Source organism: Podarcis gaigeae, assembly GCF_964106915.1.
Source record: "Podarcis gaigeae genome assembly, chromosome: 13".
NCBI classification, from domain to species: domain Eukaryota; kingdom Metazoa; phylum Chordata; class Lepidosauria; order Squamata; family Lacertidae; genus Podarcis; species Podarcis gaigeae.
In genome coordinates this window covers 33724072-33739692 of record NC_139689.1, presented here as the reverse complement: position 1 = coordinate 33739692, position 15621 = coordinate 33724072, and the positions used below count along the sequence as shown (strand labels likewise).

Genomic DNA, 15621 nt, shown 5'->3' with positions numbered 1-15621 from the left:
CACAAAAATGTGTATGTGCCAGCAATAAATCACATGGAGTAAGTGAAGTTAATTTTTTGTTAGATGAAACAGGATCTGCTCAGGAGTGCCAGGCCTAATGGGCAGCTCTTCTTCACTAGGTCTTGCCCCTATGAGGCAGTTACAGAGTCTGAAGGTTCACGCCTTCCCACAGCTCCCTAAGTCTCCTTCTCCCCTGGGTCCTTCCTAAGCAATCTGAGACTATGCTGGTGCATCCGTTTACTTGCTCCTCTTGCTTCATACTTCTTCTGGTCCTGGGAGACGTGGGGGGAGGGGAGCATGCCACAGCCAGCAGCTTCCCCCGCCTGATTCATCTCTGCCTCTTGGCCTCCCTCATCCCACTTTCCTGCTTCAGCTTCTGCCTCCAATTCTGGACTTCTCTCTGCCACAGACTCTCTCTGCTCACTAAACCCTGTTACCTCTTCAACTTCTGACACCTCCTCCTCCCAGTCTTCTCCTTCTTACCGCTCGTTGTCGTCCCCGAGCTTTGAGCCTTCTTCCTTCCCTTGGTGGTTCTCCCGCTTGTGCTTCCCACCATTCTTCTGCATCCAGCCAGTCCACGACAGTACGTTAGACAGAACTGCATAGAAAAATGGAGATGTAAAAAAGAAATAGGAACAATGTTCCACATGTGGTGGGAATGCCGACCCATTAAACAATTCTGGAATGAAATCTATGAAGAACTCAAAAGGATGTTTAAAATATCTTTTAGTAAAAAACCGGAGGCATTCCTTTTAGGTTTAATTACAAATGATATCCCCGAAAATCAAAGGAAAATATTCCTTTATGCAACAACAGCTGCCAGGATGCTTATAGCTAAAAACTGGAAAAGCAGAAAAATTCCATCAGTGAAAGATTGGCAAATTAAATTTTGTGAATACATAAATCTGGCAAGACTTACAGCTTACATAAGGGGACAATCGGACCAGAAACTATTAAAAGAATGGGGTTGTGCTAAAGAGTATATGAAAAAACATTGTTCTGGAGTCAGTATATTGGTATGTAATGAATGATGCTTTACAGGGTTAAAGAACAAGAAAAATGATGTAAAAAAGCATAAAGATGGAAGTAATCTAATTAGACACAACAATACAGTAAGAGTAAATATCTTTGGAGGTCTTAGAACAAAGGAAGGAAGTCAATTTATGTTTATGTATGTTATGATATGGTTTTGCTTTGTAGATGTGTGTTTTTTCATTTTTGTTTAGTCTTGTTTCCTTTGCCCCCCTTTTTTTTCTTTTTCTGTTTTTTTTTTCTTTTGTTTGTTTGTTTGTTTGTTTTGTTTTGTTTTTTATGTGCCGGGGATTTTTGTCTGTATAGTACTATTTTGGATTAAATGTTTGTAATTTTTGTTACGATTTTGTATTGAAAATAAAAGCTTTAAAAAAAAAATGAGTATATTGGGATAAATCCACACTAAAATGCTGGCGAATTCTCATGAGAACTTGAAAAAAGTGTGGAAATGTGGAGAACTGAAGATGGGGAAAATGAGAAACTAAGAAACCAAAATTGACAGATTGCCTGTCCCTTAGAGGGAGGGTTACGTTTTCTGTGCTGTTGTTTGCTATTGTCTCACAACCATTTCTCTCTCTTCCTCCTTCTTTCCCGTCCAGGTGTGTCTGAGAACCTGCCCACCGAGGAGTTCTGCAATGCTCACAGCCGTCTGTGGTTCTCTTGGCAACCAGTGTTCGGAGACACCCCGTTCCTCTCCAACCCACGTAGAGCTGCAGCCGCTGCAGACCTTCCAGCCCCACACCAGCCCGGATAGCGGGGGAGATTTCCCGTCCCCTCTGCAACCCACGGAGCTCCAGCACCTGCCTTTGGCTGGGCCCGACACGGAGTATTCGGGCAATGCTGGTTACGAGCTGCATGGGGCTTCAAGGTTAGACCTGGACGGCGAAAGCCAGCTGGCCCCTGGCCCGTACTCTAAGCTCCTACAGGCAGCACCAGATATGGCTCACCACTATGAACCTTGGTTCAGGCCTACCCATCCGAGCAGCGGCACTGACGATGGCGGCATCAATCCATGGTGGGATCTCCATGCCGGATCCAGCTGGATGGAGCTTCAGAGTGGTCTCCAGCCGCCGGGCCACACAGGCGGACTTCAGCCAGGGCTGGGTGGCTATGGCGCTGCAGAACATCAGCTCTGTGGCCCGCCTCACCACCTATTGCCTTCAGGGCCACACCTCATGGGCCAGGAAGTGATCAAGTCCCTGGATTCTACTCAGGAGCCCCACCCAATGGAGCAGGCTGGGGATGGTAGTGGTAGGCCAAAGAGCTCGAGGCGCTCCGTGACCCGGAGTTCTGGCCAAACCGCCTGCCGGTGCCCTAATTGCCAGGAGGCCGAAAGGGTGGGCCAGTGCCCTGACAACTCCAAGAAGAAGCACCTCCACAACTGCCACATCCCGGGCTGTGGCAAGGCCTATGCCAAGACATCGCACCTGAAGGCCCACCTGAGGTGGCATAGCGGCGACCGCCCCTTTGTCTGCAATTGGCTGTTTTGTGGGAAGCGCTTCACCCGCTCTGATGAGCTGCAGAGGCACCTTCAGACCCACACAGGAACCAAAAAGTTCACCTGCCCTGTTTGCAACCGGGTCTTCATGAGAAGTGACCACTTGAGCAAGCACATGAAGACACATGAAGGTGCTAAGGAGGAAGGAGAAGGAGAAGCCAAAGCTGGGACAGAGCCTCCCGCAAAAGTCAAACGGGAACCTGACGGAAGCTCTTCGAGTGCGGCTTCCCAACCCAACTGAGCCTTTCTTCCTCGCCATCTCTCCATCATGGTGCCTCCTGGCCTACTGACTTGTCCTCCTTGCTCAAGGCTCTGGGATGACACGACACCCTCTAAGCCTGAACCTTATCCTGTCCTTGGAAGGAGAAGTTATTTATTCCCTAGGAGGAAAGGACGATGTTGTTGGGACACACTGGGAAGGGCCACGCCCTTGAGCAGCTTTCGGCTGGGTGTGTTGAGTGTGTGTTTGGGGAGTATGGGAGGGATATTTTTGAAGGATGGTCTTTGAGGTGGGTTGGGCTAAGTGGAATCTTCTGGGCAGATACAAATGGAGGGATATGGGCCTTACCTGTCTCCATCTTGAATGATGGGTTTCTTGTCGCTAATATACACAGAGAACACACAAGTGTGTTAACAGTTATGGTGGAACAACATTCTTCAGTTTAAGCTTGTAGAGATTTAGGGGGTTGGATCTGCTATTCAACTCCCACCCACCCCAGGTCTCTGATTTAGTAGGTAATGAGGCTACCCTAGTTTTGTAGGCAAAATAGCTACCACACCTCCATTGGATTTTTTTTAATTTTTTTTGGGAAGGATAATGGGCAGAATTCTTGGCTTGTGTCTTAGATTGCTACCTTGCTCTGTTCCCAAAGCCTCTAAGGCCCTCAACCTTATCCTTAACTATGGATGTTTTCACAAGTGGCTCTGAAAGTACATTTTAGTTCCCCTTGTGGTACTTTATAGCCCTTGTAACCTAATAAATCATGCACTACAGATTTATTTTAAATTTTTCTTAAGGACCAGGCTGAAATGTGAGTTTATACACATATTCAGCATTTTCTTTAAGTCACCTGTGAAAGGATACAATCTCCAAAACTGTGTTTATACCCTTAACTAGCTTCCAGGCTCTCTCCCAATAGACATTCCTGATCTTAAAACGATAGGAGCAGGAGACTGCTCCTGTAATGTGAATCTTCGTAACGTGTTTGTAACATCACAGGAGTGTGACAAATATTTAAAAACCATTGATGATTTTCAACTCTTAAGGAGTTGCAAAATCCAAATTGAACGCAGACATATCAGCTGCTTCCAGACTAGGTGTTTAGTGTGGAATAATGCCCTGTTCATTCACATTTGGGGTGTGTGTGTGTATGTGTGTCCAATACAGCATTGTTATCCATTTATAATCTTCCCTGTGTTTCTTCTGTCTTTTCTTACCATAGAAAATCTATCATTTTCTTAGAAGGACAGAAGACTGTAGATGCCCTTAGCATTACCCTTCCATCTTTTTTAGAAGTGTTGTGTCAACATGGACAGTGATGTATCCAGCAGGTGAATGAGTCCGGGTTTTACAACCCTTTTTAATTGAGCTGTTAATTAGTGAAAATACACTTTTCTGGCTATATATATATATTATTTAACTTTTAAAAAATGAGCCAAATGCTGCTTAAATTAAAGTGCCATAGCACTATAAGACTCTCATGCTAATAAAAAAATACTAAGAAGAAAGCTGTTTCAAGTCACTGCCATTTTAGAAGTGCATATCCTCCCTCCTAATTAAATGCTTCCAAGCTACATTTCTGTCCAGTTTTTTAAAAATATTAAAATATTAGTGAAATACTGCTTAAATTATTGTACTGCAGTGCTATAACACTATAATGCAAATTTTTAAAAAGAGGGGGGAAACCTTTCTGGTCATTGCCATTTTAGAAAAGTGGCTTCCCTGATTAGCATACAGAAAAAGTTAAATGTCCTCAGGACCATGGAAAATCTATTGCAATTCTGCTTGTAGCTTACAGTGGAAGAGCAAGGACTTATTAGTGCTAGGCAGTCACACAGTTAATTCTATGGAGCTACATTGCTGTCCTGTTCAACAGTAAGGAAGTTTCTAGCCCTCATTGTTGTAAAGCAGAGCTTAAAAGCATCTCAGTGGCGCATACCAAAAGCACTATGGGAGTACTGAAAAGCTAAACTATACCCACATTGTTGTTTGTGCGGAGGAGTCGTCCTTAGGTGGGAGGGAAGGTGTAGGGAGAACACACATAATGGCCTTGTTTACATGTAATGCTAAGCTAAACAAGGGCTAAGAACAGATGAGCAGTTGTGCTGGTGCACAGTTAGAAAATCACAATGTTGTGCTCCTCCCCTGCTCCTGCTGTGCCACTGGGAGTTAAGGCATGGTTTGGCTAGTTGTTACATGCGAACACAAGTACATGGTTTGTCTCCCTAAACAAACCACACACAGTAAACGTTGGTTACAGCTTGTGATTTGTTTGGAGAGGAGGGGAGAAAAGCTCATTCATGCTAAGCCATAGTTTGTCCTACTGTGATGTGAAAACCAGGCCAATGAGCATATTACTACACTGATATTGTGTACTTGCTGTACATACATGGATCACATTGGGTGGATTAGTGGCATGGATCTTTCCCTTCACTCAGCTCAAAATTCTCAAGTGGTTTGAAAACAGAAGTTTGGGGTAAGAAATTATGCCTCAATCACTGATGCACAGAACTTACCTGTGATAAAAACCCATGTCTTAAAATTATCCCTGTACTGAAGCAAATGGATCTGACTATAGGTGAGCTCTCTCTGTTGATGTTTCAGACACCACATTTTTAGTTGTATTTCATCAGTTCATCATATTACTGCATTTGTAATCCCTGTTAAAAAAAATACCACACACCAGACCTAAAATGTTGCACAGTGAAGCAATTGTATGCATTTCCGCTTTGTTTGTTAAAATAGCAGTATGTAGGGTTCCTACTCACAAGGAACTGAATTTGAAGGAAAGGGTTCAAATTCAAAATACACAATTAATTGTATTTGTATTTGTACCAAATGGGAGGTGTTCCAAGATTCTTTTTTCTGCAGCACAAAATGTATTGCGTTCTTTGTCTACATCCTTAGCCCACTGAGGCACCTGCTACACTAATCTCTCAGGCACCACACAGATTTCAATGAAATGCAGTTTTGCAAAAACATTAAATTTGATGGATGGGATTTTTAAAACCCAATTTCGAAAGGGTGGTCTTTAAAAACACACACACACAAAGCTCCGTATAGAGTTTTCTTGATATATATTTGGAGACAGTCATGTAAACTATCGCGTTGCCAAAATTCAGTCTTTTGGTTGTATGTAATCTTAGTCATAGAGTAGACCCATTGAAGTCAATCAGTTTAATGTCATTGTGTCTACTTTGAGTACAACTTATCTGGCTACAACCCTTTGTATGCCCCCCCCCCACAAGTCCAACAGGATCCCAGTATAATAATACAGTATTCTGCTAACTATATTCCAAATAGCAGAATTCAGTTTTGCAGGCCAATCAGATTTAGGAGAATGGACTGGAGACTCTTTCCCACCCAATCCCCAATTTGTTCCAGCTCTTCAAAGCCTCTTCCCACACCCCACAATCTTAGCATTTTTCTTCCTCATTAATGACCCCACCTGGAAAGTTCAACCATGTTGCCTCCTGCCCAGTAGGGGTTTCTCCCTTGCTCTTTTTGTCTTGTGGCAATATCCTTGGCTCCACCTGCCCTTTTCCCCAACACGCAGCATGAACGTTGCTCTAGAATGGCATGAGGGAGGATGTTTGGAGAGAGAGAAATTGTGTGGGATCTCGTGCAGCCTCACAGCAAGAAGGTGTCCAGACATGTCCAGGCCAGAAAAGGAGAGAGGAAAAGAATATATAACAACAATTGCTTGGGAAACGCTTGTTAAAAACATAACTCTGCCCGAAGGAAGAATCCTTTTTACACACACACACACACACACACACACACACACACACACACACACTAAGGGGAAGGGAATAACTAATGGCTCTGCTCTCTTAATGTGCTCTCCCTGCCCCCTAGCAGAGCAACAAAGGCCCTTCCAGTGATTATGTCTTTTTACAAGTTTGGATTGGCTTCAGTTTTAAACTAAATCTGGGCATGGTATGGACTAGGCTATGGATCCTGATTTTTTGTTTTTATTTTTGGCATTGGGTTCTTCTTCTGAAAACCCTTATTCTTCTCATTAGTTAGGCCTGGGTTTCCCAAACTTGGGTCTTCAGCTGCTTTTGGACTGCAACTCCCATCATCCCTTTTTTAAATTATTTTTTTTTGTAAAAATAATATTTATTAACAGTTTAAAGACTACAAAAGAAAGAAAAAGGATTAAACAAAACAATACAATACAATACAAAAACAAAAACACTACATAACACTAACACTAAAACATTGAATTAACAAAACAAAACAAAAACAATTTAAAACACATCCAATAATTTCAATATCTTATCTTTCATTCACTTGTTTCAACGACCTCCTCACACCTCCCTTTTTGTGTTCCACTTCAATTAACTGTGTCAGCAATTCCTTTCCATCTTCCTCTGTTTTCTGTCCTGTAATTTATCTTAACATGTTCTAACCTTATTTTTTCCCTTCAATACATTAATAATCTATTTGTACTTAGTTCCTTATAACATTTCTGCTAGAGCCATATAACTTCATTCCAACATTTTTCTAACATTGCAACTCCCATCTTCCCTAGGTAGCAGGACCAGTGGTCAGGGATGATGGGAATTGTAGTAAAAAAAAACTGCTGGCGTCTCAAGTTTGGGAAACTCAGAGGTGGCAACAGATCCCCAAATTCAGGGTGCTGGGTGCAGGAGATGGGCTGTAGTGAAGTACAGTGTTTCTGTACTTATTCAAAGCTTTATTTTCATTCTGAAAACAGGGTGAACAACTAGGGGTTAAAATCTATATGGAACCTACCATGCTTTCACCTGGAAATCCTTCCCTCGGATCATGTTTATTTGTGGAGGTTGTCTAGTGAGGAAAAGGCTCATGCTCAGAGGCATCCCTCAGCTAGCATAGAAGAATGCATGATTTGAGAATCAGTGAGTTGGCTGAAAACAAGTTTGAGGACTTTACAGTCCCTGTTGCTCCCTGTTCTAAATGCTGGTAACCAGGCTGTGGTAACTCAGTGGTGATAAAAATGTTTTTAGGCAGGTTATGCTTAGTCATGGTGAGAGGGGGGAAAAACACCATGAGTGTTGTTATCTTTCCTATCACCTTTTACATTCTGAGGCATTTGAAGAAAGCGAAGCCCTGGTGAGCTGAGCCATGACTTGAGTTCGCAGCATGATTTCCAGGACAATTTACCCAGATATTATTAAGTCCAGTTCTTGGTGCTTTCCTGCCCGTGAGGGTGGCCGAATGCCCTGTTTTATAGGGGAAAGTCCTCTCTTTGAAGGGCTGTCCATCCCAAGTACAGTTTAAAGATAAAGAACCCTAAGAAAAGAGGAATAGCTCAGTCAGTAGAGCAGGAGACTCTTAATCTCAGGGTTGTGGGTTTGAGCCCCAGGTTGGGCAAAATAGTCCCGCGCTGCAGGGTGTGGGACTAGATTATCCTTGTGGTCCCTTCCAGGCGCACACACATGGCATGTAATCCCAGGATCCTCCACTATGGTGAGAAGTATTGTATTTCTATTCACCGTATTTTTCGCTCTATAAGACACACCTTTTCCCTCCTAAAAAGTAAAATGTGTGTGCGTCTTATGGAGCAAATGCAGGCTGCACATCTAACCCAGAAGCCAGAACAGCGAGAGGGATCGCTGCGCAACGCTCCCTCTTGCTGTTCTAGCTTCTGGCTTAGCCACACTCTGCCCCTTCCCCCACCTCCCACAAAAGCCAGCAAAAGCCGCATTCCCTTTAAAGAGCCGTGTGGAGCGTGTGTGCAGCTCTTGGGGGCTTTTCCCTGAGGAGGGAGAAGGGCAACCCCTCAGTGATAGGCTGCCCTTCTCCTTCCTTGGGGAAAAGCCACACGCTCCACGCAGCTCGTGAAAGGGAGCACTGAGCAGAGCCTGGGATGCATACAGGATCTGCTCAGCGCTCCCTTTAAAGAATTAAAACTAGGTGCGTCTTATGGAGCGAAAAATACGGTAAATTATAGTTGTCATTTCTAAATTTGTGTGTATACACATAAAGGAACATGAGTCATTTTAATGCAAATCTGCACCCTTTCTTGTCCTCTTTTTTGGCGATGCTCATGCAGTCACTCTCCTGCCCATGGGTATTCAGCATGCCTTCGAAACTGAACTAGTGCACTGGACACTCGCAATCCACATGGAAACAGCAGCATCCAGAGTCACCGCTGGCTAACAACAGTAGCCAGTCCCCATGTGCAGACTCCCTTTCTCTCCTTTTCCTATTAGTTGTGACCTTTGCTGAGGAACTGCTTTCGCTGTAGGAGAACAGCACAAGGCCAAAAGTACGGTGTCAAAATAGCCTCAGGCCCCTGAAAACAGCCCTGACCCAAATTGTCCAAGACGAGGTACGTGTGTGTGTGTGCAAGTAAATCTCGACAAACTTAGCGATGTGGATAAGCTTGGTAGCCCAAACCTTCCGGAAAAGCTGAGGATTAAATGTGAACGCGGGTGGCGTCGGCGTACCCGAGCGGGAGAAGGCAACTTAGCCAGCCCCAAATTAGTAGGCCGACATTTCCCTTCTGGGCGCGAAGGAGGAGATGCCACAAAGCAGCTGGCTCGTGGCTGGATCTGCCGTGTGCGTTTCGTGCAACACGCTGTCCATTGAGCGATTGCCAAATGCCGAAGACACCTGCTGCTTTCCCACACCCACTTCTCTCTCTCTCTCTCGCCCGCCACTCTCTTCGCCTCGGGGGAAAGCTCAGGCAGGGGGAGGCGGGAGCAGTTCCCAGAAGCCAGAGAAGCAGGCCGAGCCAGGATTCCAAAGAGATGGCCCAATTGTGTGGGGCAGAGAAGAGGGTGTGTTGTACACCTGTCTCCTTTGCAACCCGGGCCTTATACATTTCGATTTGATTGGATTTGCACTTCTCTCGTGTTGTGCATTCCGGCTGCTGTTGCCTGTGATTTTAACTGAAATCGTAACATTTTTTTTTTAAATACAGAACTGTCATCGCTTGTCAGGAAAATCTCTCAATTTCTCCCCGTGGTATTTTTAGGGTGTTAATCAGAGTTGGAAGGGAACACAACCTAGTCCAATCCCCTGCAATGCAGGAATCTTTTGCCCAACATGGGGCTCAAATTCACAACCCTAAGATTAAGCGTCTCATTCCCTACTTACTGAACTTTCCCAGCTGTCTCTCCTCTGGTGGAGGAGGCAGATCTGAATGTATGGAGCCAAGGGTTTGGTGGCCGAGGAAGCAGGTTGTTTTCTTGCTATCTCCACCCTCCCCCATCCGAAAACCCTATTTTAAAAATGAAACGGCTTGTGTTTTGTATTAAGGATTATTGCAATTACTTTCCTACCCCACCCTAGCCCGAGATCGGTGAAGCCCTTGAGCAAATAATAACAAGAACTGGATTTCCCCGCTAGCTGAAGTGTAATGAAATTAAAAGGAAGGGATTTTTAGGGAGGGAAGTAAATACGAAACAAGCAGGGTGAAAGGGTTATATATCTCAGCCTGGAGTCTTGAAACCTCAAAACTCAGGTTTCTGTTCATAGCTGGAGGTACTGGTGGTCTTGTTGCCAACTTTTGCTGACTTTTGCTGACTGCTCGAGACCCTCAGTCGCTTCTGGGGTCCCTCCGGGATTAGGGACCCTGAAGTGTAAACTTCATTAGTTTCATAGCAGATCCGCCCCTGCTTCTAGCCCAGATTACTGAGCTGCTGCTATTGCCTTGGCATAGTATGTGGTTACAGCCAAGGGCATTCAAGGTGCCCTCCCTGGCTTTATTGGACAGAAACAGACAGCTGGGTTAAATTTCCTCACATGCTTCAGTTTCTTATGCTAGGACTTTTTTAAAAGGAAAATCCACCTTGTCTGCCTCACAAATCCTGTTTCTTAATCCTAAATGTGTAAGGTCAGTATGTGGTTACTTGGTGATGAAAGGAAAGGTACTTTGTGCATGCTCAGAGGCGTTTTTCTTATAACTGGCATTCCTCATTTTGGGTACTGGTGCTGAAAGTAGATTCCAGGGCTCAGCCTTGACACAAGTGAAGCCCTTTCTATTCCCCAAGAAGAACTCCACACCGGCCAACCCATCAGCTATATTAGGGTTTTCTGCCTTCCACCTCCTCCTGCTTTTTCATTCAGGATTTTGCCAGTGAGACAAGGAGACAATCCGTCAGCTGCTTTTGCTTGCAGAGAGACTCAAAGCCTGACACTTTAAAATTTACAAAGTTCTGTTTCCTTTGCTTTTTCTATTTGACAAACAAACAAAAATCAGCCAAGCCATGTGAAAATCTTGTGACTCTGGGAAGCTTACCCTCTCACATCATTTCCCACAGTTTGTGGGAAGAGCAGAGGTCTGGAAATTCTACAATAAAATATTTTTCAGGAGCCGGCCTAGTACCTTTTCCTTGAACCCCCTGCCAGGAGCGGTACTAAAGGAAGCAATAAATCTCACTCTGCTTTTTTGCTGGTCAATTTCCTTTAGTAGAAACATTCCCATGCAGTTTTCACATTTTTCTTCACAGCCATGAGGACTGGAAACTTGTTTCAATTTAAAAGGTGGGGAAAAGAGAAAGATTAACAAATTCAGACGGCAATCCCTGCTAGGAAGTCATTCCTAGTGAAATAAATAACAGTTGTTACAATGATACAGTGCTTACAATGATTGAGCTATCTGTCTCAAATTTGCCCATCAGTTAGAAGTTTACATGACAATTCGAGACTCCTTGGTGGCTTCTTATCCTTATGATCCCAGAAGGGAACATATAGAATGGCTCATTTCCAAAGGCTATTGAGTAACTTTTGTAGGTAGCCACAGAACCCTTCAGTCTCCCCCTTCCACCATGACTCTGTGAGAAATTGTAGCTGAGGGGCAAAAGGAAGCTGCGGGGGGAGATCTGAAAACCCCTCTATTGACTGAGGAGAACGAATGGCTTTGTTAGAAAAATCCTGAAATCTCCCTTTTCACCTAGACCAGGGGTCAGCAAACTTTTTCAGCAGTGGGCTGGTCCACTGTCCCTCAGACCTTGTGGGGGGCCAGACTATATTTTTGGGGAGGGAGGAAATGAACAAATTATTATGCCCCACAAATCAGCCAGAGATGCATTTTAAATAAAAGCACACATTCTACTCATGTAAAAAAACCAGGCAGGCCCCACAAATAACCCGGAGATGCATTTTAAATAAAATGGCACATTCTACTCATGTGAAAACATGGTGATTCCTGGACCGTCCGCGGACTGGATTTAGAAGGTGATTGGGCCGGATCTGGCCCCCAGGCCTTAGTTTGCCTACCCATGACCTAGACTGTTAATGTAGGGCTAAGTACGGTACATATTACAGTTGATTGGTTTGAGATGTGTGTGGCAATTATTTATCAATGGGGAAAACGCAGGGACAAGAAACAAACAAACACGACACAAAAGGAAGTCTGGATGAGAGCCCTAGGTAGACCAGAATGCCCCAAATTTGTTCTAATGCCTTTTGCCACATTCTGGGTCGAGTGGGCAAGTTACTAGAGAGCTGAGCAGCTTAGCAGCACCCATACGACCTGCTACATTATGGGATCAGTAGTGGAGCAAACTGTTTTGTAGGACCTCGTTCTCTTCCCCTCATCCCCAAGTGTGCTAAAGTAGAGCAGTCCTAGGGATGCAGAAAACAGCTATGGCATCAGAATATTCTGTTTTTACGTCTGGAAATATTATTGAGGGTTAGTTGCTGTTTCAAATGAAAAATAAAGGCTGAGCACACACCGAACATTGAAAACGCATGACTGCGCCCTGTCTCACCCCGCAAAGAACATTGGGAAATGCAGTTTGTTAAGGGTGCGGGGGGGCATTGCAGCTTTTTGAGGGATAAGCTACAGTTCCCAGGATGGAGAGTTGTGTGCTTTAACTAAATGGTGTGTACATGGCTTAAAAGTCTAAAAGTCTCTGGGTTAGCAGAAAACTACAGCCGTTGCTTTGGTAACAACGATCCCCTCCCTGACCTGTTCCAGCCCAGCTTTTGTTTCTTTCTTGACTTGGCCAGGAGGCAGAAGGCATGTGTCCCGTGAGGAGGCAGAGGAGAGAGAGGTATGTAACATCAGGTAATCAAGCTGTGCCATTAAGTCATAATTAGAGGATGTCTTTTTAATGAGGGCTAGCGATTGCCTTTAAAAAAATAATATCAAAAGCTGTAAAATCTCAGGATGTACAGCTCTGTGACGGTTGCTATAGCAACCACCAAATCCTCCCTCACCTGTCCCAGGCATCCCAGGCCTCTTGTATGTCTTGACTTGACTGAACCAGGAAGAGGAGTGCAGCAGAAAAATGTAATATTAATAAATCTTGGCAAATGTGTGTGTGGATGCGTGTTAGAACTGCATAGAACTGCTGCTTTTCTCGTTAATGGGATATCCCCAGTAAATCAGGAGCCTTTCAGCTGGTTCCTGTGAGTTTAATAATGGACTTGGAATTCATGGTTGGGAGGGGTACTTTAAAAAATGGGACTTATTACTTTCTAGGGGTTCGTAGCTGCTCCCCAGGGAGTGGGGTGGGATGTGCTACTTAAAGACCGAGAGGAAAAGTTGGAAGTGAATTACTGTACATTGTTTTTTTAGGAATAAGTTTGGAGTGCTGGAGACCATCCATGAAATATTCCATCCTTTTAAAGGCCTTTTTAGACACCTAGTCCCTCCCAAACATCTCTGTAGCTTGTAACTGAGGTGAAGAGTAGAGGGGCAGTGGACCTCTCCCCCCTCCATTAATCCATCCTTAGCTTAACAACCTTAATTATTTTCACATTATGTAGGCTGATAGAGTATTAATTTAAACAGGGCAAAAAGAATATTCTGTTGGTAGATTCTGGATGCCATTAAGGGTAGCAGAGAGAAAATACAGACAGAGCTGACCTTTGGTAGTGTATCTCATTCATTTCAATTAGGTTTCTGCAGGAGAACTTTCTGGTAGATTGTGCTTCCTATTCATTAACGGGTACAGAATGCTGGATTGTGGTGGCTTTGTCTCAGGCACCAATATGACTTGGGATAGTTGATCTTCCTCCTCTCAGTAGCAAATACATGTAGAATTTAAATGGAGTTTCACACCAGTTCAATACTTCGCATATATTTCTAAATGCAGGTTCCTGTTTGGGTGATGGAAGTTTCTGTATACAGCAAGTTCAAAATCTGAGCATTGGAATGGACATTTTGGCCCCGTCCTATGCAAATAATGGAATACATTACTAGCGTTGCTTAATAAATCTCTCTCTCACACACACACACACACACACACACACACACACACACCCAATCATCAGCATATCTGTATTTTCCATGAAGGGAAAACTAGCAAAGCTTCTTCTTATAATATTTTGCTATTTGGGAAACCAAATAGTTTCAAAAAACGTATCTTTCTCAGGTTTTGGCCACAAGTTCAAATCACCAAAAAGTGGGCATTGGCTCTTTCAACTAGACACTTGGAAAATACAGATAATTTCCCAAGAGGTAACTTACCATGCTAAGCATGCAGCTAACTGGGGGAGAAATCAGAAATTTAGGAACCAGAGAGAGAAGGGGGCTTGCTAACTTGCTGTGTGCGCAATGGGGTAACGTGCTTGCTTTTGGAAAGCTGAAAGCAGAAAAGGGATTTCTGGCAGGCACGTGTGTGTGTGTGTGTGTGTGTGTACGCGCACACATACAGTGACACACACTAAGTCCCACTATGCTCAGTGAGGCTTATTTTTGGGTAGGTGCATAGAATTGCAGCCTTGAAACTCAAATACCCCATTTTTAAAACTTTGGACTCGCAATATCCTTACTGTGTGTGTGCATGTGTGTTTTGCTATGAATACTGCGACATACAGAGATGGATTTATTTGGGAGAATTACCCCCAGATAGCTACAGGAAGCAAGGACCTCTCTGTCTTGATGGAGTTCGTTGGTTTGTTATCTGGCACAGCAAAAGTAATGTTCTGCAGCTTTAATAGTAATAATAATGAAAAATGACTAATTTCAGTATCGATGGTTGCCTGATGCTGGGGTTGAAAGATGTGAGATGTTGGCTTACTTTCACCTGGGTGTACTATTATTCCTGGTAATGGCAAAAAGCAACACATGATCTGCCCCTCTGTTTGATTTCTCTCTTCTCCTTCAACACCCCGCTCCCATTCCTTCATTCCTCTTCCAGTACGGTTTCTTACACATTGGGGGGTATGCACTAGGATTTGCCTAGCTGTGAAGTAAATTGGGGTGAAGACTTGTGGGGTTCTGCATTTTGTACCCTAATAAAAGAGTGTGTTTTCTACCCTGCTTCTGTCTGTCTGCTTCAGCAGAAGGGCAGCAAACTGAGAGTATGTGGGCAAAGGGGGAACAGGCAGCGGTGAATTTAGCCTTTTCCAAGGCAAATGTTTCATGCCTAAAAAGAGGTACTGGGAGGCAAGCAAGCTAAGCTCAATATCACGCCCTCTGAATTGGTAGTGTTACTTTCCTAATACCCAGTGTGAATGGTCTGTCTAGGGTTACTCTGTGGAAAAGAGTACCTAACACACCTGCCTTTTATCATTCCTTTAGATGGAAATCACAGGGCTCAAACAACGATGGATAACAGCTCACCAAGTCCCTAAAACTTTGATACCTAAAACCAACACCACTTATTGCTACCCTGAAACCATCTCCAAAATAATATATCTCTAAAATATAACATAGGGATACAGGTGGTGCTGTGGGTTAAACCACAGAGCCTAGGGCTTGCTGATCAGAAGGTCAGTGGTTCGAATCCCCGTGATGGGGTGAGCTCCCATTGCTCGGTCCCTGCTCCTGCCAACCTAGCAGTTCAAAAGCACATCAAAGTTCAAGTAGATAAATAGGTACCGCTCCGGCGGGAAGGTAAACGGCGTTTCCGTGCGCTGCTCTTGTTTGCCAGAAGCGGCTTAGTCATGCTGGCCTCATGACCCGGAAGCTGTATGCCTG

General features: G+C 44.1%; 1 protein-coding gene across 3 annotated transcripts in view; it reads left to right on the top strand.

The window, feature by feature from the left end:
- Nucleotides 1-5759, top strand: part of SP6 (Sp6 transcription factor) — a 99164-nt gene extending 93405 nt beyond the window's left edge. For all 3 annotated transcript variants that reach the window (XM_083708856.1, XM_083708857.1, XM_083708855.1), the window contains one exon: nucleotides 1632-5759. In XM_083708856.1, coding sequence (XP_083564982.1) covers nucleotides 1668-2771 — 1104 coding nt within the window. In that variant the 5' untranslated portion in view covers nucleotides 1632-1667 and the 3' untranslated portion in view covers nucleotides 2772-5759. The remainder of the gene's footprint in view (nucleotides 1-1631) is intronic.
- The last annotated feature ends 9862 nt before the right edge of the window (nucleotides 5760-15621 follow it).